Genomic DNA, 26,655 nt, shown 5'->3' with positions numbered 1-26,655 from the left:
AGAAGAAGAAGAAGAATAGCCCTTAACTCAGCAGTGGAGTTATCGGGGCACCGTCATGAGGGTGTTTCTGTAGCAAGCTATTCTTGTTTTTACGAGGCTGAGTTGCTGGCTCGACACTCAACCCGACTTGGATTTGAACTTGGGAACCTTCGCTCCGGAGTCTGGTGCTGATAGTATTGCGCCACCAAGCGGGACCTAAATTACATAGTTTTATGATAAAATTATTTTAAACAATGCATTTTTCACAAGTATTATTTAACTGGTACAAAATCTTAAAGAACATAGAATTGTGAGATTGCTCATTTGGGAACTGTCTAGTTTAAATTTCCACATTTCTCCTGCTTCTTTGATGAATTTTCCAATGTCATTACAATTTAGAATTAAAATGGACATTGTCAATATTTGCTGTACAGTGTCTGGTACATTCTGAGCCTGTTGATAATGACCATGGCTCAGCTTGCTGTATTGTTTCCTGAATCAGACAGTTCTGCACTCGTGCCCCATCCAGAAACATGATTATGTTAATCCACCTGGATTAAACCTTTGATAATCTGGGGTTTACTGGTGTTAGATTGGCATATTTTTCCAGATATCAGATGTAATTCAATAATATTTTAATTCATTTTTAACTATTTTTGTCATTGGAAACCTGTGACCAGAGTTGTTGCCCAGTATTCTGAAGTTCTCCAGCAAAATCGGTGAGTTCAAGTTCAAGTTTATTGTCATTCAACTGTACAGATGTATACCACCAAATGAACCAGCACTCCTCCGGACCAAGGTCGACAACACAGTACATATAACTCACACACATAACACCTGAAGTAATATTACCGTATATAAGTTAACAAATATTAAGGTCCACTTATGACTCAAGTTAAAAAGTAAACAGTAACTTGAACTTGATTTCTGAAGTCAGATAACAGGTAACTGGAGTTTTACTGTGTATTATCCAAACTGACAATTCAGTGCAGTACGGAGAATAAAACAATTCAAAGTCCCCGTCTCACTTTTCAAACAGATGTTTATGTATCTTGTACATTATTCCATTATTTGAAGAAGATTAGGGGGTTCTTGGTCTTTTGGCAGATACTTAACTCTCCAACCAGAGTGCCTTCTTTGATTGCTGTTGTAGGTCGTTGCTTTACATAAATTGCTTGCTAAGCTTCCCCTAATACAACGTTCAGAAATACTTCATCAGTAAATGTCAAGAGTGTTGAAATATACTCTAAGATAGGGGTGTCAAACTCATTTTAGGTCACGGGCCGGATTGAGCAAAATACAGCTTCATGCGGGCCGGATCAGTCGGACGCGTGCGAACGCAGCTTTCGTTGCCTCCGTTTTTTCAGCCTGCTCTCATGTGTCTCAGTCTCTGCTATAGCTACAGTGTTTCACTTTACAAATTCCGTTTCTTATGAAGAAGACTGCCGAGCAAGACTGCCGAATAAACACTAAAAACCCTGAAAACCTAGTACCTGAATAAACTCAGCATTAGCCATATCATACGCCATAGGCGCTTTGATTACTGGGGCCAGCTTTAATAGTAATTAGTTATTATCTTGCGGGCCAACGATAATTCCACTGCGGGCCGGATTTGGCCCGCGGGCCTTGAGTTTGACATATATGCTCTAAGAGATGGTACACAAATGTATCTGTGTTTGTTCTTTTCTTTGAAGCCTTCTGCCATTGTCTATCTTTAACATGGTGAGAATGGGTGATCTGGTGACAGAGAATGTGGTTTATGCTTATTAATCAGCTAAAAAGTTATGAGATTTTAAATGGAACTTAATAAAATATACCAAGGCAAGTTTATTTTATTTCATAAACCCTTCAATGGCCTTCTGTGAAAAATTTGCAGTGTCTTTTATTAGATAATTACTGATTGTCTGGTGGAATAAAGCAAAATGCTAGACAGTACCTCTGCTAAATCAGCAACGTTACCAAGAGTTAAAAAGAGCACAATGTGAACTGCTGTTGTGAGTCAGCAGCCTCTGGACATGCACAGTAGCTTCGAAGCTGCAGTCTTATGACTGAATTTAGTGCGGAGTCAGTAGCTGTGTGACTAGAGCCACGGTGAAGAGCTTGGAAATACGGTTAAATTTCTGGATTGCCTGGCAGCAAGAGGTCTGTGGATTATGCGCTTCAGTCTCTGAACGAGTGGAAAATGTTAGGCCCACTGGATGTGCTGTATAGCAGTTTGATGTGCAAGGTAGTAGCCTCAGTATTCATTATAGTTGTCCTGTGATTTTGCTGTGATCCCTTATTAAACCCTCCCGCCAAAGCTCACTGACATACATTGGTTGTTGATCTGGTAGTGTTTCATTTTTAAAAATCGCACCATTAGTTTGAAAATCCATTCATGGACTTGCTCCACCCTCTCACCATAACTACTTCTATACAAGGTCTGAGATATCTATGGCCTCCCATTCTAACCTATTCTGTGTCCCAGTTATAACTGCCATTGGTGATCTGAGCCCTGCACTCTATAATCTCATCTATCACAAACCTTTTTAAATTCCATCCCGTCTGCTCATTTGACTCATTGGTCTAAACATGTCTCTGTGAGCTGCCATTGGACATTCCCTTATTTTAGAAAAGCAGTATAAATGCCAGTTACTGTCTTTGCCTGCTGCATAAATATAGGAAATTGTTGAAAAATTCTTCTGGTTTGAGAATTGACATCACACTTCTATTTTAAATAATTTCCATTCTTTTGGGAAATGTGCTTTTCTTGTTTTGCTTTAGAAGAGTAATGAAATCTGAATTACTTGTTTTTGGCTTTTGCAACAGCATTCCAATTGATCATTTGAGCACAAACTTGAGATGAAGTCAGACAGTTTGATACAGTGACTGCTAAATATACTGGCCATTCCTGGGTCACATGCGCCTGATTTAACTTCAGGTCAAGATGGCGCCAACAAACAATGCTCCCTCAGTCAACGTCTTCCAGGTGGCTCACAAAAATTTATTTTTACTTTCTTGCGTTTGTTTTTCACCTTAAGTGCGTTTGTGGGGCTGTTAGGGCAGTTTGGAGATAGCTTGAGTGACCCAGCGCTTCGCTGTCTCTGAGAAGATTGCAGAAAGCAAACGCATACTCAGATGGCCTCGAGGCAAAGAAACTACAGGACGGGACCGATGAGCCGATGTTCAAATCTATTTTGCTTTTTAAAGCATCCATTAATCAACTATTAAAGCATTGGCGAAGATTGAGACATCAAGGGGAATTAGGAAGGCGAGCAAGAATTTAGTGCTGACTACACTCCTTTTGATCGCTGCCGAGAAGGAATCTGTGAGTGGCCTGTTGTTGTGCAGCTCGCTGTGGCAGGCGGGTAGGCCTCTGTGCTCGTGTGGACCCCTCTCTTTCGATGAATGTTGGTGACATCGGAGGATGGTGTCATGGTTCTGCGTTTATTGATTACACTATTGCCTTTATGGACTCTGGACTTGCTCAGAATTATGATTTTTACATTCGCTGTTTTTATAGCCCCTTCCTTTTCCATTTTGTTGTGTGATAGGAAGGTGTCTGGGGGTTGATGTTCGGTTAGTTTTTTTGTGCGCGGGAGGGGTTAATTTTTGGGTGAGGTCTATGTTCTTGCTCCATATTTGTGCGGGAAGAGGGGGTTTTGGGGGTTGATGATCAGGCTGTTCTTTGCTGTGCAAAGGAGTGGGTTTGATATTCTTCTCTGAACGACTTTTATTTTCTTTTTGTTTCATGGCTAACTGGAGAAGACAAATTTCAGAGTTTGTGTACAGATACATGTTTTGATAATAAATGAATCTTTGAACCTTTGAACTTATGGATACCTGTGAATGTGAGTGAGTTCCCATAATAATATATAATTCAAGAATCTGATTAATGTATACACACACGTTCATTCCTACGAACTAGTTCTCATTCTCTCCCTCTCTCTCCTCTCTCCTGTCTCTCTCCTCTCTCCTCTCTCTCCCTCCCCCTCTTCTCCCCTCTCTCCTCTCAGTGTTGTTCTTATCCGCCTTATGTGCCATTCTTTGCAATACTGTGCAAGAATGGTTACCATAGCAAGTGACAAGTGATTTTCATGTATTTTTTTCATTTGTGGACAAAATATACTTCAGGACATCTGTAAACATTGAACCTGTTCATTACCCAGGGATGGTCTGTACTTTTAATTATTCTTTTGAGTATCATTGCTCTGGTGTTAGATAGGACCAAAAGTGTAAAAGAATCCTGAAGTCATATAAGTTTGTCTGTTTGTGGGTGTTATCTATTTGTACCAACTATTCAGTAATTTTGTAACATCAATAATATGTCAGTTTAGTACCTGACATCCATGAGCTCCTAAAGAGAAAAGGAGTACTAAGAGGCAGTCTGATTCTACAGAAGAAGAACACTGCCCTTGTCCTTTGTTCTGATAGTCTTTGCATAGCTGGTGATAGTTGGAGACAGTGCTAATTTTCCTCCTCCACCATTCACCATCATTCTGCTTCCCCACAGAAGGACTTAATTGGGACCTGAAGACCACGTTTTTCCACATCAAGGCTGATAGGTATATGGAACAAGCTGGTAGAGGAGGCTGTAGAGGTGGTAGAATTACAGGTGGTACAAAAGGCATTAGACAGGTACATGGATAGGAAAGGTTTAAACATAGGTAATGATGTAATGTAATGATGAAGCTCTATAAAACTCTAGTTAGGCCACACTTGGAGTACTGTGTCCAGTTCTGGTCGCCTCACTATAGGAAGGATGTGGAAGCATTGGGAAGGGTACAGAGGAGATTTACCAGAATGCTGCGTGGTTTAGAGAGTATGGATTATGATCCATAATCCATGCATTATGATCAGAGATTAAGGGAGCTAGGGCTTTACTCTTTGGAGAGAAAGAGGATGAGAGGAGACATGATAGAGGTGTACAAGATATTAAGAGGAATAGACAGAGTAGACAGCCAGCACCTCTTCCCCAGGGCACCACTGCTCAGTACAAGCGGACATGGCTTTAAGTTAAGGGGAGGGAAGTTCAAGGGGGATATTAGAGGAAGGTTTTTCACTCAGAGAGTGGTTGGTGCGTGGAATGCACTGCCTGAGTCAGTGGTGGAGGCAGACACACTAGTGAAGTTTAAGAGACTACTAGACAAGTTTATGGAGGAATTTAAGGTGGGGGGTTATATGGGGGCAGGGTTTGAGGGTCGGCACAACATTGTGGGCTGAAGGGCCTGTAATGTGCTGTACTATTCTATGTTCTATGTATATGGAATTAGCACAGGTAGACAAGTTGGACAAATGGATGAATTGGGCTGAAGGAACTGTTTCAATGCTGCTTCTGTGGCCCTATGATCTCTACTCTATTGCCTTTTAAATTGGTTACATCTACAGTCATAGGAGTTGTAGGCAAAAGCATTAAAAGATACCATACATATGTAAGAGCTGCTTTATGATGTAGTTTCAGACCCCTTTTTGAAATCTTGTTAATGCTCAAAAAAAGTAAGAATCATCAGTTCTGGGAGAGGAAACTTTCTTATTTGAGATTCCATATTCATTTGGCTTGCTGCGTGCAGTTGGCTACTTTATAGGGATTGTGGAAGGCCACGAGTAGAGCAGGTGATTTTGAACAGGCGGGCCCGTATCATGCTTGGACCAGTTTGCTCTCTCTCTCTTTTCTGTAGCTGCATTTTATCTTTTGTTGCTCTGTGGAATGAGTCCATTGAGATTTTGGCCACCTAGATCTGTACTGGCGCAGTGGATGGCTATGCATTTGCCCTCGGATATGTGAAAGCAATTTCCCTGGGCTCAAAGTAGACTTCCAGGTGTTATTTTTCAAATTTACATTTGTGTTGGCCTTGATGGAATGATACTCCAACTAATCAAAAGGTCAGGGCACTCTATTAGGCTTGGGGAATGACTTCCCAATGTCGTTATTTAAAAGAAATTTTGCTTGTACTTGCTGAAGCAAATTCTTTCTCTTCTCTTTTCACTCTGGCTTCTTCTCCCTTCATTTCAGTCCTGATGAAGGGTCTTGGCCTGAAACATCGACTGTTTATTCCTCTCCTTAGATGCTTCCTGACCTGCTGAGTTTCTTCGGCATTTTGTGCATAATGCTCTGGATTTCTAGTAGCTGTAGAATCTCTTCTCTGTCAGATACAGCACTCTGTGGAGGGTATGGGCCACGGTATGCATTTGTTCACTTGCTTCCTTAGCAGCGTACTAGAGTTCTAACACTGGACTGCGTGAAAGTGCTTGAGAGGAAGATTGCACTGATGGGCCTGTGCTTTACAATGTGCACTTGCTGTACATAGAGACAATCTGGCTCAAACAGAGTGTGGCTATTGAACCATCAGCAGCAAGAGGTAATATTTATACTTTTCAAAAATATATTTTATAAAGATAAAGATTTTTTTAAAAGTTTATCTTTATTTGTCACATGTACCACCGAAATGTACAATAAAATGTGGCGTTTTAATGACCAGTACAGCCCAAGATGTGCTGGAGGCATTAGCTGACGCCATGCTTCCAGTGCAAACATAGCATGCCAACAAATTACAAACCCCTAACCATATGTCTTTGTATTGTGGGAGGAAACCAGAGCATCCAGAGGAAACCACATGATAACAGGAGGAACGTACAAAATTATTTTAGACAGTTGCGGGAATTGAACCCTGATCTTATAGCTGGCACTGTAAAGTGTTATGCTAACCTCTATGCTACCATGTTTTGCATGTATTATTCATAATATTTGCAGTAAATCAGGTCATAACTTTCTCTACCTTCATTGTACTATCAGTTCCCTGCATTCCCTTGCAGGGTGACCACAGCACTCTTCTTTCATCCTTAAAGGAGCAACTTGAAACCTTTGAGAGTCTGTTACACAGGACCCATCCCTTCATTGTCCAGTATTGGCAGAACCCTTGACTATGGTCTTTCCCTGTAGACTCTTTACTGTGGCTGCATCAAGTTACAGTGCACCTCCCAGCATGTACTCCTGCACCTTGGGATGTCACAGTTGGCAGCATTCTCTTGTGGACATCTCCTTACACTGGAAAATCACCATCTCACCATCCAGCCTATTAGCTGTGCTTACACTCAAGTGCAATGCTGAGGGAGTGGTGCATAGTTTGAGGTGCCATCTAAGTGGAATATACTATGACACACTTTTTGAAGAAAAACATGGCACCTCCTGGTCATCTCCCAATCTCAAAATATAGATGTAATTGGTTATTTACCTCATTGGTACTTCTGGAATTTTATAGGGTGCATCTTGGCTGTCATGTTTCCTACACTACACCATTGACTCAATTTTCTGATCTGTCATGTTTTTGCAATGTGGTGAGGTTATATATTTTGGGTTTGATGTAGCAGTGATGCCTGATGGGCTAGGTGAATGTCTGATTCCGTTGGGTAATTGGTGCTGTTAATTACCCTTGCTTGTTTTAGGATGGGCAAGTAAAAGTGAAAACAGTCATCAGTGATACAGTTAGTTTTAAATGTTACATTGTATTCCTGAAAAGAATAACAGGTCAAACTCTGCGCTCATACTGCCTTATTTCAGATGGATACTGCATGGAATTATTTGTCTTTAAAAGAAATCTGCTCCCGGAGGATGTCGAGAGTAGCAGCACTTAAAGTTAAATACTCTAAAAGGAAGCGTATGTGACAAGCTGATGAAAGCCCAGCCTTAACCTGCCCTCTCAAACATAATGATTTTTCAGTGTGGTTTCTCAAAACTTCACAAATGCACAGTGAGCTCAATATGGCTGCACATCATACATGACGTCAGTTGAATAAATTTTTGGCATTCCTGTGGAAATTGTCTCTGTAAATGAACCCAGTTCGTAGCCTGACTGTAGGGGAAAAAAAGGAGAGTTGAAATTCTGGTTTGCATTGTTCCTTTGGGGATTTGTTTTTGAGGGAATTTCAAGTGGAGTTGAGATATGGCATTTAGTCTGTCTGTAAAGCTGGGAGTGCCACAGGAGAGGAAAGCTGCAAGAGAAGCAAAACATAGAAACCAATTTGTGCATGTTGCTTTCTTTAAACTCAATACATTTATACATTGTCATGGATTTTCTGCACTTTAAATCATTCGATTGAGGAAACTACCCTTAAGTGAACCATTAAAACAGAAGAAGCTGTACAATTTCTCTAAGCATCAAAGAAACAAAAGCTTAAATGTTTTGACCTGTAGAGAGTACATATTTGTTGTACACTGTATTTTATAGCTTTTTATAACTTAAGCTTATTCTCCCCTCGTTTAATTAGATAGCTATCCACAACCCACTTCAGTTTGCCGATTGACACAATAGGCCTATAGCAGACATTACTCACTCACTCTCCACTCTGCTCTGGATCACCTCGACAACCAGAATATGTACATCAATCAGGCTTTTGTTCATTAACTACAGCTGGCCATTCAATACTGTTATCTCCTCCATACATATTATCAAACTCCAACTCAACCGACCTCTGACTTACCTCTCCAATTCGACACTTCACTTCCCCATTAGGAGACCAGAATCGGTGCAGATCAGTAACATCATCTTCTCAGCAGTGACCAACACCGCAGGCACACCTCAGGGCTGTTCTACTCTATCTATACTGACTTCTGTGCGGCTAGGCACAGCTGGAATTCCATCTACAAATTTGCTGATAACACTACTGTTGTTGGCAGAATCACAGATGGTGATGAGATGACGTACACGAAAGAGATAGTCAGCTGGTTGAGTGCTGTCATAATGACAAGCTTGCATTCAATGCCAACCAGGCCAAGGAACTGATTGTGGGCTCTAGGAAGAGAAAGTCAGGTAAACACACACCAGTAATCTTTCGGCAGAAATTGTGAGCAACTTCAAGTTACTGTGTGTCAGCATCTCAGAGGATCTATCCTGGGCCCAACACAGGAAGGCGTAACCACATCTCTGTTAGAAGAATGAGGAGATTTGCTATGTCATTGAAGAATGTTGACAAACTTTTACATATGTACAGTGGAAAGAATGCTGACTTGTTTCATTGTGGCCTGGTACGGAAATTCCAGTGCACAGGTGTGCTAAAGACCACAGAGACTAGTGGATTCACTAGTTCCATTATGGGAGCAGCTCTACACACTTCACGATGGGCATCTACAATAGGCAATGCCTCAATAAGCTAACATCTGTCATCAGGCATTTCCACCATCCAGACCATGCCCCCTGTTCAATGCTGCCATTGACTTGAAGTTGAACTGACTTGAAGAACCTTAACACTAGCTCGGACCGTAGTTTTTAATCTCTCAATCCTGCACTAGTGTGATTATGTTGTTTATTTTGCACACTTGTGATTCATGAAAACTTATGTTAATTTAAGTTAATGTTGACTTATGTTTGTCCTTGCTCTATAACGTACCGTGATGCAGCTGCTGCAAGCAAATCATTTTCATGTATTTATACCATGTGTATGTACGCCAATGGCAATAATAAACTTGAACAACCTCATAAGTAAAAGGATTTAATTTTTCTTTCTGTGAGCAATGATGCACACCCAATCAACCCAATAAAGTCAGCATCTGTTATTTCATAAGTCAGGAAGGTAGTGATTTTTTTTTCCCTATTTATATAACTTTAATCTGTCCAGATGGTGTAAATCACCCTAGGCAGAATTGCTCCCTCTTTTGAGGAGGCTGCATACAGTTTGTTAATATCACCTGTCTTGCTGAGAGTGTGCTTGTCATGCTAATCTACTTGGGGCCATTCAATCAGCTGATTGACATCAATTCCATTTACCTACCTAAACTCCCCAACTAACGAAAAAAAATTGAAGTTTGCAATTAATTCTAACATCGGCTTTCTTGGAGTGAGTAGTTCCTCATTTTCCTCCACAATTTGTGAAGGGCTACCTTTTGACATCATCACTTATTGGCCTGCTTCTTATCTTAAGGTTATGTTTATTTCTTTATTTGATTATTCGGATACAACGCAGAACAGTCTCTTCTGGCCCAATGAGCCCACTACCCACCAACCCACCTATTGATCCTGATTAATCAACTAACCGGTACATATTTGTACCGTGAGAACAAAGCGCTGCACCTGGAGGAAACCCACGGACACTCCTGAGAAGTATGTTTAACCCACTCACATCCTCTGAATTATCATTCTTCAGGGTCTTTGCACTCTCCCTGTTTGTTGCTCCACCATTGGCAGATTTGAATTTCCAAGATATATCTTGTTTCTAAGCTTGGAAAATCCTTCCTGACCAATCTCCATTTCTCTGCCTTTCTCATCCTGCAAAACATGCCTCATTTTGTAATAGATCTTTTGTGGCTTGGTCAAATTATGTGAAGCTTTCTGAGACATTCTACAACACTAAAAATGTAATATAAATACAAACATGTTGTGACCAGGTAGCCAAATGATTTCCCGAGCTGCGGTTGGTATTAACAGAATTTCCTTAAAAATGATTCAGCAGAGGACCTGCAGCTTCACAGCCTCACTGTCTGAGCAGTAGGATGTAAATGGCAATGATTTGGGGAATGGTTCATGCTTCACTTTGTTCACAGCTAGCTTTGGATCCTACAGCGATAATTGAACCTTCATCCCGCACAGTCTGGTTTGTCACTGTCCACATCATCATGTGCATCCATGCTGTTTTGTTTCATTGATTTGTCCTGTTACTCTTAGTTTTGCTTTGATGTGTTAGAAAGCCTTCGAGAGTTTGTTTGGAGCTCTGGGAAACTGGTTAGCCTGTATCGGTTATATTATACATGACCATAATTGCGACTTAATTTCAATTGGACTTGATATTTGGTTAGCGTTGGTAACTGAGGAAATTTAGAGCATATGTAGGCCAAACAATTAGAAAATTTGAGTACTGAGGCCCTTGAGCCTATCATGTCTGTACAGACCATGATGCAAAATTACACAAATCCAATCTGCCTGTTCATAGTCCATGTCCTTCCATTCCCTGCCTAAATGCCCCTGAAATTCTGAAATTTACCTGATGTTACCACTTTCCCTGGCACCATGTTCCAGTCATCTGTTATATAAAATAAACTTGCCTCACAAGCCTTCTTTAAATTTCCCCCTTCTCATTTTAAAACTATGCCCTCCAGTATTTGAGATTTCCACCCTGGGGAAAAAAGACTCTGCCTGTCAGCATTCAATTCAATTCTACCCTCTCTGTGCTTCTCTTAATTTTATGAACTTCAATCAGGTTGCTCCTCAATCCAGAGAAAGCAATCCAAGTTTGTCCACCCTCTCCTTATAGCTCATGTACTCCAGTCCATACAACATCCTGGTGAAACTCTTCTGTGCCCTCTCCAAATGCTCCAGTGTTTTCAATAATATGGTGATCAAAGCTGCACACCACAGTTAAAATGTGGCCGACCTAAAGTTTTATGCAGCAGCAATGTGGATTGTCAACTTTCATGGCCAATATCTTGACTAACAAAGGCAAGAATTATCATACACATTCTTTACTATCCTATCTACTTTCAGAGAGTTTATAGTCTTGCAACCCTTTGTATATCAGTGGTCTTCCAGATATGTCACTGCATACTGCTCCTTGCACTTGACCTTCCAAAATGCAATGCATCACATTTAACTGGATTAAATTTCATATGCTATTTCTCTGCCTAAGTTTCCAACTGATCTACATCTTGCTGTGTCCTTCAACAATTTTACTTGTGAACACCCTGGTTTCCTTGGCTGCGTGAGTCTAGGGAAGACAGGCTCCGGTTCCGCCAAACTCGTGAGGTTGAGGCACACTCGATCCCACCCCAAACCCCGGTTTGTGTGGATGCTGTGTCATTTGCTACCCTGTTACAAATTAATGCCATGAAATAACAGACAGTACACTGCATATGATTGTAGGAATTATATTTATGAATCTTAACTAAAGGGTTAGTAATGAGTAACAAAAAGAAAAGGGCCCATTCTAATTAAATAGTCAAATGTGCACACGTTGGAGCTCATCTTGAACTTCTCTGTCACTCACACGCTGGGTCCTCGGTCAACGTGAAAGCACACACCACCTTCCGAACGTCGCTCGCAATCCATCTTGAACAAACGGGTCCCCCACCGGGTCGTATGTTATGACTGGTTCTCCCCAGTGTCTTCACTCTTCATCTCCTTTCAAACAAACGCGCCAAGCCCAACCTTAGTGCCCCTCACCAGAGAAACCTCCCCTTAATCTGACCATCGTAATTGGATGGCACACATTTCTCCCCTCTCTTATCTTCAACAATAGTCCAAACAAGCTGAAAACAAGCAGCTCTCACAGAACAGCAAAAAATACAATACATACAGCATAACAGTAAAAAATATGAACCAGTAGAGTTATCCAGAACTCTACTGATTTTCATGTCAAAATTGTACTTATGTAAGAAAGAAAACTGTGTCTTTGAGAGGATTACGTTGTTGCTTAGTTTTGAAATGTACCTGAAAAATATACTTGCCTATAAGAAATAGAAGGATTGCCATTGGATCTTCTCTTGAGCAGCTTCCTTAACAGATTCTCTTGACAAACCCAAAGTGGGAATTGATTTATGACTTGTTAAGATTTATGGCTGGTGAGCAAAATGTCTGAAACTTGCTACGCATTTCAGGGTTCATCTAAAAATAACACACAGGTAACTTACTGTGTATGAACACAGCTCTGTGATACATTATACATGAAATATATTTTTCTACTTCAGTACCGCAACTTTATGAATGGAATTTGTTTATCCCACTGTGGAACCACCACCTTTATTCTCTATATTCAATCTGAAGCTCATCTGGTGCTGTATACGGTACGACTCCATTGACCAGCCATACTCAGAACTTTGTGGTGTTGGGCAGGCAAATTCTGGAACTTATTATACCCAGCATAATTTTAAATCACTTTCTTAAAAAGATGTTATACAAGTGTCATAAACTTTCCAGTGAATCCCATGAGATTCAAGGAGGCTGTGGAAAAAGAGACCCTGGGGAGTGGAGGAAACAGGAGTTGCAGGGGAGTGTGTGAAATATCACCAAGTGTACCAGATGCCAAACCACGAGAATTTCCAGGTAATCAGATAACAATTTATCAGAGTAAATTAACTTAATCTTGTAACATCTGCACCTGAAGGAGAATAGGATGGATAAAATGAACATCAAAACAAAATGAACAATTTAACAGAAACACAGAGAACAATGGAAACATTTAACATGGCGATCCTACAGAAAGAGGAATGGAGGTAATGGCTCAGGTCTGAGACCCTTCTTTAGAACTGATGAAGAGACTTAGACTGAAATGTTGACTCTCTTTTCGTGAATGCTGTCTGAACTGCTGAACCTTTCCAGCATTTAAAAAAATTAATTACTTTCAAAACATAGGGCATCCTAATACATAGATCTATTTAATCATGTCATCATTCAGTTTTTCTCAAGTTCCTTTAATCAGAGGGTCAGAGGGTTAACCATTATGCAATCAGCTTGGACTTTAGTAAATCTGTCGACAAGGTTCCATATGGCAGCTGGAAAAGTACAACTAAAAGCCCACAAAATCCAAGGGAAAATGGCAAATTGGATCTAAAATTGATTTAAAGGAGTAAGCAAAGGATAATGGTGTATGGGTGTTTATGTTCATCCAGTGAAAGCGTCACCTGCAATAATCTCAAAGCTCCATGGGTTAATTTAGTGTCTCCAAAAATTGGTTCTCGAGTATGTCAATGAGAAGCAGCAAGGTGAACATAAAGGTTACTTTAGGTGCTGAGATTATATAAGTTGCAAAGTAAATAACTCTGGCGTATGTTCTTTGACATTCTGTTTGTTGTTCTGAAGCTTGTTGCAGTATATGAAGAACAAGAGGCGCAGCGTGCAGATGAAGTCGCCGATGGCAATGTGAGTGACAGACATAGTCCGGACACGTTTGAGAGTGAGCTCGCAGCGCAGCTTGCGGCCTTTCAGCCTATTACAGGAGAAATTGAAGTTACCCCCTTGGCACTGAAAGCCAGTAAGTAGACATTGTTTTTGTTAGTCTTTACTTGAACTTTGCTCCCACAATTCATGTTGAGCTAAACTTACTGCTGTGCACACACCTGCCTTTATACCAGAGCTTCAAGTAGTAGCTGGCCATACTGTCAATGGTGTCTGGGATCTAGTGAATTTAAAGTCTGAACAACTTACTTCAATATTCATTTGTTCAATCTAATGGACCTGGGAAACTGATTTAGACATTGTTGTAGTTCAGAATCAGAATCAGAATTACTTTATTACCAGTATGTGAAACGTACCAGCTTTGATATGGATCAGTGCCAAGCAAAAAACACAGGACAATACCACAATAGTAATCAACAATTTTCAAGACAATAGTGCAAACAGCCATGAACAATCAACAATTAAGAGAATGGTCACTCGTGCAAATGTTAATAATGAAACTTAAATAGATGTTAACATATGAAGAGACTCAATGATTGTCAACAGAACACGAAGAGCAGGAAAGACTAATTAATGGATGTTAGTGACAGTTAGGGTATTGAACTTAAGTGAGTATTGTTGAGAAGTTGGATAGCTACAGGAAAGAAACTTCAGAGATGATGTATAGTCCTGTTGATGATGGATGTAGTGTCTCCCTGATGGTAACTGCTAGGGTGGGTGGAGTCAGCAGTAATATTTTTAGCACTCTTCTCCACCCTGGTGATGAAGAGGTTCTTTAATGTTGGTGGCTGACAGCCAATGATCTTTACCGCTGAGTGGACCACTCACTGCAACCTGGACTTGGAGAGGAAAGAGGCGACAGGAAACCAAACATTGATAGGGGTGGTCCCAACACTCTCAAAGATGCCTGAGTAAAAGTTCATCAGGATATGCCCTGAGATGTTAAGTTTCCTAAGCTGGTATAAGTAGAATAATCTCTGCTGGGCTTTCCTAGTGGTGAACTTAATATGATTGTCCCACTTTGGTGTATTGGTAATGGTAGTCCCGAGGAATTTCCAAGCAGGAGCAGGTAGGAGATTGTTGGCAGAAATCCGCTGTCTTGAAAGCATTTAACTCCAAGTTGTTACGAGTGCGCCATGTTGCAAGATGGTCTACCTGTCTTTGATATCAGGTCTCATCGTTATTAGAGATGAGACCTACTACAGTCTTGTTGTCTGTGAACTTTAAGATTTTAATGGATTTGTCTGTGAAGGTACAATCATTTGTAGAAAGTGAGAACAGGAAGGGTGAAAGAACACAGCCTTGGGGAGAACCTGTGCTTATAGACATTGGGTTGGACAAGTAGGAGCCCAGCCTTACTGCTTCCTTCCTGCCAGGAAGTGCATAATCCACTGATAGATACCATTGGGTACAGCTAGCAGCCTTAGCTTACTGCGGAACCACTCCAGAAAATAGTATTGAAGGCAGAGCTAAAATCCACAAACAAGATTCTCACATAGGTGATGGGGAGTACAAATGTTGAAGAATGTAATGAAGGCACAAGTTAACTGCATTTTCAACCGAGCAGTTTTCTCTATAAGCAAACTAATGGGCCAAGAAGAGGATCAGTAATGAAGTTAAGCTAGGCGAACATCAGATGTTCAAAAGGTTTCATAATTACTGAATTCAGGGCGACTGGCCCATAATCATTGTCCAGTGATCTTGTCTTTCTTGGGAACTAGAACAATTGTAGCAACTTTAAAACAGTCCAGAACTCTGCATAATGGCAGGAAAGTTTTAAATAACTCAGTGAAGACAAGTGCTAGCTAATCCACATGTGCCTTAGAGTACCAGGTGAGACACCGGCAGGGCCTGCAGATTACCTAATGTTCTTTTTTTCCCAAATAGTTTGCAAATGTCTTCTTGCTTCATAGAAAGTATAGGGTGGGATGGAGGGAAGGAGCTAAAGAAAATCAGTGTGGCTGGGGTGAAGGGGAGTGGTGATATTGGTTGTGAAGTGGGGGGTAGGAGCTCACCATATAAGGATCAGAGGAAGTGAAGATAGATAGATATTGATTGTCCTTATCAAACTGGAAATAAGACTAATTAAGCTGATTGGCCAAGGTAGGGGACAGGGAGTCTTGGAAGCCTTTCTGTCTGAACCTGGTAAGAGTTTGCAGGGAATTCCAGACACTGCCAGGCTATTGTTGTTGAAGCCTCACCCCAACCGATCCTGGTAAGTGGCTTTTGCCACTTTCAGAGCTTTAATAAACTGCAGTTTTCCAGAGATATATTTCTCTCTGTTTCTAGACATGTGGGCATGATCCTTTGCAGATGTGATAGTCCTCAACTCCTTAGTGAATCATGACTTGTGATTGTTATCCTCACAATGATCTTTTAAGGAAGACACTCATCGTCAAGATCTTCATTCACTCAGTTTCAAGACTTGGATATATAAATACCTTTTTATGCTTTCTGCCTATCTTTTTTTGTGAACAGTTTTGTTGAGCACCACATCCTTGGAGTATTGGCATATACATCAGTAAGGTAACCTTCAGGCGTATTGAATAATGTGATGAAGGCTTGAATTTCTTGCAGCAGTTGGTAAAATTACATCTTCCAAAGACATGCTGGTGTAATTCTACACTGCCTTCATATAGAATATCCTCACATTAGCCACTGCAGTCTTGTTTGATACAGAAGCCTCCTGTCACAGTATAGAAAAACTACAGAGAACTCTCGGGTCAGCAGAAAATGTCACTGGCTGCAATGTACTATCACTGCAGGGCTTGTATGTGTCCAGGACAAAGAAGCAGGCAGGAAAAGTCATCTACCCACCTTGAAACTGCCTTTTCCAAAATCTCCCATCTGGAAAGGGCTGTTAAATTTTCATGGTGTCTTAAAAGCTTCTTCCCTCAGCCAGTTAATCTGATCACCTATTCTAGTGAGCCCCCAACCCCCTCTATCACACTGTCCCTGCACTGTAGATCTTTAAACTACTTTTTATTGTGCTGCTTACATTGTAAATACTCGTGATTTATGTTTTATGAGCATTTTATTCCATATGCATCAAATTCTTTATTTTCTAAATTATTTCTTATTCTTTATAATGGTTGAATGTTGTTTTTGTTGCATGCCGCATCCTGACTAACACACCACTGCAAGTTCCTAATACCTGTAAGCAACAAAAATATTGCTGGATGTGAACCAATTTGAACTGCTCCTAGGCAGAGCAATGTTTGCACATTATAATCCACCTATTTCATGTCTTAGCACTTGGAAAAGCAAGTTAGTTGGGTTTGTCTTTCCATTAGTCAGGCATAAATGCTATTGAGAAAACATATGTTGGGGTTATGTTTAGTGACACTACAGCTCAGTAATCTGGTGCTCTCAGGCCCAATCTTGAACATTGACAATGTACCCACTCTGCCAGAGATGTTGGCTCATTTTTGGTCATACTGTGGTAAAATTAGCCACTTAACCTAGCGGAAGCGTGAAATGTGGGAATAAGCAAATGATAGTAGGGTGTAATTTATTGATCACCTGTTAGATTCTAATTATGCTGACATTTACTCCCCTCTTATAAAGTGAAAGCTTTTGGCATATATTCCTTAGTAATTTGAAGTCGTGATCTCACTGTTGGATATTAAGGAGAGGAGAAGAGGAGCATCTGGGTCACATTAACCTTTTGAGATCTCCACATGCCCTTGGTTTATCTATGTAAAGAAAACACAGGTCAAGTGATGAATGCGGAGGAAACAGCAGGTTAAAGCTCACATTATTTTGCATGGGAGTGGGAACTGACCTTTGGCTGCCTGTGAAGGCCAGTGGAAATTTCCAGTGCTGATTTGTGAAAATTAAATGCTGACTGTTTAGTGTAGTTTTCCCTCTTTTAATCAGTGTTTGTTTTAATAGCTATAAATTGCACATTGCTTTAAAGATATCTAGTTTCAGCTGCAGCTTCAGCTGACGACCATGGAATTCAGCTTGCAAGTTCTAGGGACAGGCAAATCTGTAGTTTACAGTTGGCTTGAATGTTTTTTTGGTAATGTTGAAAATAGATCATCACTGTTTGTTTTTATTTGAAAAGTGCCATAATTTTTATACATCAGCATCCGGTAGCCATGTCAGCTTTGCTAGCAAAATGATGCACACAGAATGCTGGAGGAATACAGCAGGTCAAGCAGCATCTACGAAAATGAATAAGGAGTTGGCATTTTGGTTCAAGAGCCAGCATCAGGGCTGGAAAGGAGGTGGGGAAGATGCCAGAATAAGGTGGGGTAAGGGGAAGGAGGGCAAGCTAGAAGGTGATTGGTAAAGCCAACTAGGAGGGAGGGGGAATCAAAGTAAGAAGCTGGGATGAGATAAGTCGAAAAAGCAAAAGGGCTGGAGAAGAAAGAATCTGACAGGAGAGCAGAGAGGATCATGGGAGAAAGTGAAGGCAGAAAGGCACCAGGGGAGGCAATAGGCAGGTGAAGAGGAGAGGTAAGAGGTCATAAAGAAGATGAGATGGGGAGGAGAATAATTACCTGAAGTTGAAATTGATGTTTATGCCATTAGGTAGAAAGCTACCTAGATGGAGTATGAGATGATGTCACTTCAACCTGAGAGTGACCACACTGTGGCAGAAGAGGAGGCCATGGACTAACATGCCGGAACATGCATGGGAAAGGAATTGAAATGGCTGGTCGGCGGGAAATTCCGTGTTTTGCAGATGGAGCCGAGGTGCTCAACAAAGTGGTCCTCCAGTCTATGTTGGGTCTCATCAACATAGAGGAAGACTGCATCAGGAGCACCGGATATGGAAGATGGCCCCAACAAATTTGCAGGTGAAGATTTGCTTCACCTGGAAGGACCGTTTGGGGCACTGATTGAAGGTGAGGGAGGAGGAGAATGGAAATGTGCCGGGGAAGGACAAATGGACAAGGATATCACAGAGGGAGTGATCCCTGTGGAAAGTGTCACTACCCCTCCCCACTCTCCATTTTCTGCAGGGTTTTCTGGAACTTGGCATACGAGGGGTTTCTCCGGTTTCAGAGGTTTCAGATAAGGGAGTCGGTTTTTGAAGAGAGTGCTCAGGGATAACCTCTACGGCAAAGAATAGAATAGATGTGGCACTGTATGCTAAAGAATTAATTACAACTGGGCAAAAGGGGAGAAAGAAGAAGCACCAAGCAAGAAAGGTCAACAAATGAGATTTCATGGGTTGACCTGAGAAACAAGCAAAATGGGACAATCACATTGTTCAGAGTGTGGCTATTAGGGTGAGATAGAAAGAGCAAATAGGTAGGCAAGTTATTAAAGACCGATCTTAAGCTCTTCACATCCTCAGTCTTTAGAGTGTTTCACAAGCTTTGCTCATAGTGTCTATAGCCTCTGCAGCTATCAAAGCCAAAGTAAAATGTATATGTTACCATATACATACTTTGAGATTCATTTTCTTGCAGGCATTTACAGGAAAATAAAGAAATACAATAGAATTTATGAAAAACTATGCATAACCTCAGACTGACAAACATCCATTGTGCAAACAAAGGACAAATCATGCCAATAGTAAGTAAAAAAGTAAATTAATAGTATTGAGAACATGAGTTGTAGAGTTCTTGAATGTGAGTCAACAGATTGTGGGGTCAGTTTCAGCAGTGAGGTGAGTGAAGTTATCCATAGTAGTTCAGAAGCCTAATGGTTTTAAGGTAATAACTGTTCCTGAAACTAGTAGTGAGGGATGGCAGGGGTCCTTGATGGTGGATGCTGCTTTCTTGTGGCAGCGTTTTATATAAACGTGCTCTTTGGTGGGGAGAGTTTTAGGGATGGCATGATGCCTGGTTGCATGAGGAAGAAGTAAGTTTAAGGAGGGAAGATTTTGAAACAGATATACAGGAGATTGCAGAGACAGGAAAGGTCAGTGGGCATGAGTGAAGGGGAGCTGTCACTGGATAACTGGGAAAACTTTAACAGAAGTGATTCGTAAACAGCCAACAGTCAAATCAGGCCTTGGAGAAATAAAACTGGGGTGACAAAAGGTAAGAGTGCTCATTAGGCTGCCTATGGAGAAATTACATTAAGTCATGATTTAAGTAGGGTAACAGGGGAAAGGAGTTCTTATTGGTGGTTGGTTCAGTGACCAAGGGATAAGAGTTTCAAACTTTGGTGAAAAATGTGGTTTTGATGTGAGAAAAGACTTTGTTTCACTCGGAGTAGTTATGATCTGGAACTCACTACCTGCGGTGGTTGTGAGAGCAGATCAATTAATATGTGGAGGAATTGGATAAACACTTGACAGAAAATAATGTCCAGGTGAGTAAAGACCAAGGGAAATCAGTGAGGAAACAAGATTATTTTACTGGGAGGCGGCATTGATTCACTGGGCTGAATAGCCTCTATCGATGCTATTACAAATCTGTGATATAGGCCCAAGCATTTTATTAGCACGGTGAAATGCTTCTGAAGTAATTTGCAGCCTGTGCAGTTACATGAACAGAAAAGTGCTAATGACCAGATAATCTTTTCCTGGGATTGATTGAAAAAATAATTATTACCCATGGGAGCTTCGCCACCAAAAGAGGGCAGGTGGAACCTTGATTTAACATCTCAACTGGAAGACTGATGTGCCAGCTTAAATTCAGATCTCCTTGGTGAGACTCAAACCCACGGTTTTCTTAGAGCTAATAACGATGATGTTCTGTACATGTTGGTTAAGCTATAGGATTTGAAGTAAGACTGGAGTCAAAAAGGACACCAGCCCTGTTGCCCTTCAACTTCTAGAAGGCAGAAGTATCAAGCATCAAGTGTTTAAAATTCAGCTTCACCAAGCTTTTATACTAATGGAGCATCAAAGCGATTTCTTGCTCTTCAGTTAAGCAGTCACAATGGTGGAGTAGTAAAACTGGATTCTGTTATCATAAGACTTGAATAGATTCATAAGGAAATTGTAAATAAGAGTATTTATCACAAGAAAAATAAGCCAGCTGTTTTTTTTTACCAAAGTGTTAGCTATGTTATACCTAAATTTAGAAGTTTGGGTGGAATGAGATCAGAAATTATATTAAAGTTTGAACCGTGCAATACCAGGGTAATGGCTGTGAGTTTGTTTTCTTTTTTTATATGGTATTCAGTTGTATTAATTGTCTGGTGTTTTTCCTTTCAAGCTGTTTCCCTGTCTGATCATGCATTATGACACTGCAGTTTCTGCACCCGATTTCAATACTTCCTTCCAACTGGGGGAAAGATGAGTTCCTCTTACCAAAACTAGTTGTTGCTATGCCGATTAATTCCTTTAATTAAAAGGAGAGATGCAGCTGCATCTGATATCTGATTAAGAACAGACTTGGAAGATTATTTTGGATGTACAAATATGGTCATGATTAAAGCCCTTCTCTGCAAAAATGTAATTCGAATGGTGTTGGGGATCGTAAAAATGTCATCGATGGCATGCCATCACATGTTGCAGAAAATTTGGTGTGTTCTGCTATTTGGATGTCCTGATGTTTTGTTTAATTTCCTTCTCTTTTGAAGGGGTTTGAGTTGAGAAATTCCAGAATTTTCATCGGGAATGTTTACTAATGCTTAATCCCATTACCCTGCGTATTTATAAAAAACATTGTATATCTGGCATTATCTTCACATCATTTTGGAAATGAATTACTTTTGAGCAGACCTTCTGCTATGCACAGCTTTGTTGAAGGGCCAGCTTATCAGTCTCTCTTTATTAAAAATATATCTTCTCAGGGTTTGATTGTGGAGATGTAGGTGTGTTGGTGGTGGTGGCATAACATTAGCATGAGGTAACAATGACAGAATTTTCCACACTTGCTCATAGACTGATCTGACAATGTGAACAACAGATAAAAGTGCCTACGTCACAAAAGGAAACAAAGGAGTAGGGTGAGATGTTCAGCAAACCAGACAGTATTTGTGGTTAGAGACATGAAGTTAATACTTCAGATCAAAAATCTTTGTCAGAAAGAGGTTTTCCACCATCTTCTGACCATATTTCAGATTTCCAGCAGCTGCCATTTCAATGGAAAGGAGCTGATCTTAGAAAGGAACATTAACAATTGGACATCAGCTTTATTACATATATTATGAATGCTTGGCTACTGAGGATGAGCATGCTTAAAATGTGTATCACAAGTAATGAGCTGTACAAGTACAATAGAAATATCTTGATGTGCAATATGAAGCACTTTGACCTAGTAAATATGGAGAAGTATTTCTACCAGTCAAAGGATTGTTAATCGAGAATTGAGATATAAGGTGATTGAAAAAGAAATCAGGTAATGAATACATTTTTTTTACACACACAACGAACTATTGAAATCTTGAGCTTGCTCTTTGCAGCAGAGGTGGAAGCTGAAGTAATGATAACTTTCAGAGGAGGAATTCTGTATATACATGACAAAGAAGCAGAGTTTTGGTGAAATGCTATTGAATGGGATTAAGTGATTAGTTCTATTAAAGATCCACACAAGGACGATGGGCACAATGGCTTTCTTTTGTTCCTGGAATTCATAGGACAGGTGTCAGAGATTATTTTTGTAAACACTGATTTCCTCTGCCCCAGCCTCTCTCTGCATCAGGTTGAATGTCCCAGCTGCCTACCAGTACAACTGTTGCTATTGCCTGACGTTTAAAATTTCAATGGGAGTGTTTAAGAGCAGAGTAGAGCACTTACCGAGTGTAAGAGTAGTTGTCACAGTAACCAGATGGAAACTTCTTGCAGCGATAGTCTGATGGAGCGAGGTGGCAAGCCATCATTTCACAACAGGCTTCTGGTGCAGGCGTTAGCTGTAGCTCATTAGGCAGCACACTTGCTTCCGATTCAGAAGGTTGTGCGTTCAGGACCCATTCCACAGCAAAATAAATCTGATCAAGTTTTGCTTGCATTTGAAAATCATGTTCACACTCTGAAGGATTTTTTTTCTTTTGACACATTTTGGGAAGGTGGAAGAAGAACCCTAAATGTGGGAGAAAGTAGTTTTGCTTGCACACAATTTCAGACCTAGTTTCATCAGTCAAGATAGCCGATACTGATCCACCATGCATTGTCCTTTGCCAGTTTAAATAAATTATTTTAATTTCGTATTGTTTCTGTGCCCACCAGTACAGTGTGAACATTACCTTTTTTTCAGGAATACTCTTAACGTGTCTACACCATTTGGCCAGCTTTCACAAGCCTGCTGTCATGCTTAGAGCATTTTGGTTAAAAGGGAAAGATGATGATGTCAGTTAAGCAACAGAGCATAACTAACACAGCAAGGAACACTTCCAATAAATATTTATGGACACAATGCACAAAAATACCCTTCAAAATATGTGAAATGTGCTGATGATGAAAGACTCAATGCAAAGCTATGTTTTACAAGTACAGTACTTGGCACCGTTGCATAGAAGTAATAAGGTGATCAATGTTTTTTTGATTTGCTGAACTTACTGCAATGATTTTCTTCTGTTTAACTGTTTTAGCTCCAACTTCTTCCTCCTTCCACTTCACCTCTTCTGAAGGAATCTTTCAGCAGGGGGCAGTTTTCCAGCCATCTTCCTGCACCTTCATAAGTTAGCAATCTTTGAGCATGGGCTAAAATTATCAGCAGGAATAAGGGTAAGGAGAGTTTAATTTTGGGTTTCCATTTTGTTGAATCTAGACAAAAGGCAGATTTTATTCTAGGATTAAATGATTAATGGGTGTAACTCAAAATGCACTGTGTCTTTGGGAAAGAGGCATCCAGATCTACTGGACAGATGGTTAAAATTAGAAGTCGTCTTTTCAGCAGTGATATCATGGAAATTTCCTCTGTTACAAAAATTATTCGATATCTGGAAATCTGTCCTACCATGCTGTTACCGTCCTTCCCAGCCCCTAACCCAATTAATTCTTAATTTCCCAAACATGGTATTGTGATTAAAGGTAAAAATAAAGGTTAATAAATTTCTGTTGGTGAGAAAATTTAGGAAATCAGAGTTGAGGACGGTAAGAAGGTAAGTTATAGAGAAGTTGTTCACTAATTGATTAGTGGCAAAGGTGGAGGTTACTGATTGGCTCCCTCCTGGTCTTGGGTAGCTAATTCTGTAAATCTGGGGCAAGTAGTGAAGAATTAGAGCTAAGCCCACTTAAGCTATCACACAAAACCTTCCATCTTCCTTCTCCAACAAAATTCAATGGATCAGGAGATTTTCTTATTCTGAATTTTTTTCATGTTGCTGCTAATTGCTGTTAGGCCTAGCTTAGTTCTTTTGAAATGGATATTTTCTCGACCACAAGGGTGTTTTTGATTTGCAAATAGCTTAATCAGCATTGGCAAGCATTTGAAATGAAATATCATCAGATCATGATGATTTTGTTTCCAGAGAAATAATCAAATGGATTTCACACAATATTCAGTTAAATCTGTAGCTGGAACCTTCAAAACGTAAGTGAAACTTATTTAAGAATGAGTTCTAAGGTGCAGAATGTTGAGTCCATTTGGGTAGAGATTAGGAATAGTAAAGGAGAAAAAATCACTGGCGGGAGTTGTCTATAGGCCATTGATATTATAACACTGAAGTTGCAGTGGCATAGGCAATAAGCCAAGAAATGCCTGATGCATGTAAGAATGGAACAGCAGTTGCCCTGGGGTCTTTAATGTGCACATAAATTCGGCGAATCAAGTTGGTCAAGACAGTCTTGAGGAAGACTTCATAGAACACACCATTGATAGCTTTCCTGAACAGCATGTCAGTGAATCTACAGGGAAAAGATCTGTCTTAGATCTGGTCCTGTTCAGTGAGACAAGTAAAATTAAAGATCTTGTAGTTCAGGATCCTCTTGGGAACAGTGATCACAGTATGATTGAATCTCTTATAAAAATGGAGGGTGCAACAGTTCAATCTAAAACCAGTGAATTTTCCTTAAACAAGGGGGGTCTACAATGAGATGAGGGAGGAACTGGCTTGAGTAGACTGGGAACACAGGTCATATGATATGACAAATGGAGAACAGTGGAAGGCTTTCAAAGAGATTGTTCATGGTGCTCAAAAAAAGTATCTTCCAATTGAAAGCAAAGATAGTAAGGGTGGGGAGAGCTAGCCTTGGATAACCAAGAAAATAAAACAAAGCATCAAACTAAAAACTCATACATACAAAGTCACCATGAGCAATGAGAAACTGGAAGATTGGAAAAAACTTCAGAAAGCAACAAAGAGCCACTAAGCAAGTAATAAGGGAAGGGAAGCAACTAGTACAAAATATAAAGCAGATAGTAAAAGTTCTTATAATTATATAAAGCAGAAAATGGCGGCTAAAGTGAAGGTAGGTCACTTGGAAATGAGAAGGGGGAATTTATATTGGGTAATGTGAAAATGGCCGAGACGTTGAAGGACTGTTTTGTGGTCTTCACAGTGGAGGACATGATTAACATGCTAAAATGAGATGTTATGGATGCGATGGGAAATGAGGAACTCGATACAAATGCTGCCAGCAAAGAAGTAGTGATGAGCAAGCTAGTGGGCTTCAAGGCAGACAAGTCCCCAGGCCCTGTTTGGATACGTACCAAGGAACTGAAAGAAATAATGGACATGTTTGTGATCGCTTACCAAAAATCCTCTGGACTCTGTGCAAGTCCTGGCAGATTGGATGACAGTGGATGTCATACCACTGCATAAAAAAAAGATGTAGGCAAAAGGTGGGTAATTATAGATCAGTTAGCTAATGTCTATAGTCAGAAAACTGCTTGAAAGTAACATTAAGGAAGAAATCTGGATAGAAGTCATTCTATCAGGCAGGCACAGTATGAATTCTTGAAGGCAGGTCCTGTTTAACAAACTTACTAGCGTTCTTTGAGGATGTAATAATAATAGTAATGTTCTTTATTGATCCCAAGAGGGAAATTATTTTGTTACAGCAGCAACATTTAAAAACACACTTAGCAATAATAATAAATATAATAACTAATAATAAAGTACAGAATAATAATATACACAATAAAAATTTATCAATGTGTAATACTGTGCAATAATAATTTACAAAATAATAAAATGGAAACTATTGTACAATGATGTGTGTTCTCCTGTCACACAGAGATGAATTCTTGTAAATGCTTATTGCATTTGGTAGGAAAGATTTTCTGTAACGATCCTTGTGACAGCAGAGCTGAATGAGTCTGTTTGAAAGAATGCTCCACTGCTTATTCAGTAGGTCAAGGAGAGCATGTGCCTGATTGTCCATGATGGATAACAGTTTGTCTAGTAACTTCCTCTCCACCACTAACAGTCCGGGTTGTAGCCAAGGACGGATCCAGCCTTCTTTATGATTTTATTTAGTCTTTTTGCATCACCAGCACCGATGCTGCTTCCTAACATAAACCCGCAAAGAAGACTGCACTCGCTATAACAGGCTGGTAAAAGATCTCCAACATCCTGCTGCACACATTGTAGGATCTCAGCTTCCTTAGAAAATAGAGACTGCTCATTCGCTTCTTCTAAACAACCTTGCTGTTAGTTTTCCTGTCAAGTCTGTTGTCAAGGTGAACACCCAAATATTTGTACTCCAACACTACTGCAACTTCTTCTCCCAGATTGTATCCAGGACTCGTCACAGTCCTCTTCCTCCTAAAATTAATCACCATCTCCCTGGTTTTTGCCATATTCAGGAGCAGGTGATTCCACCCACACCACTCGACAAACTTGTCCACCAGTACTTTGTACTCCAACTCCTGCCCATCTCTGAGACACCCAACCAGGACAGAGTCACCAGAGAGCTTCTGCAAGTGACAAGACTCAGAGTTGTACTGAAAGTCTGAGGTGTGCAGTGTGAACAGAAACGGAGACAGGACAGTCCCTTGTGACGCTCCAGTGCCACTCACCA

The 26,655-nt window shown here is 40.3% G+C and overlaps 1 protein-coding gene across 4 annotated transcripts in view; it reads left to right on the top strand.

Moving 5' to 3' along the window:
* The window catches only part of LOC140728185 (partitioning defective 3 homolog B-like), a 1,189,360-nt gene that overhangs the window by 359,867 nt on the left and 802,838 nt on the right, over nt 1-26,655 (top strand). For 3 of the 4 annotated variants that reach the window (XM_073046530.1, XM_073046528.1, XM_073046527.1), the window contains exon 3: nt 13,740-13,911. In XM_073046530.1, coding sequence (XP_072902631.1) covers nt 13,740-13,911 — 172 coding nt within the window. Of the gene's footprint in view, nt 1-2,030; nt 2,207-13,739; nt 13,912-26,655 lie in introns of those variants that run through there. The other variant, XM_073046529.1, reaches the window with a different exon arrangement.

Source organism: Hemitrygon akajei, chromosome 5, assembly GCF_048418815.1.
Source record: "Hemitrygon akajei chromosome 5, sHemAka1.3, whole genome shotgun sequence".
NCBI classification, from domain to species: domain Eukaryota; kingdom Metazoa; phylum Chordata; class Chondrichthyes; order Myliobatiformes; family Dasyatidae; genus Hemitrygon; species Hemitrygon akajei.
Note: the sequence above shows the minus strand (reverse complement) of the source record. Positions and strands in the feature narration are given on the sequence as shown.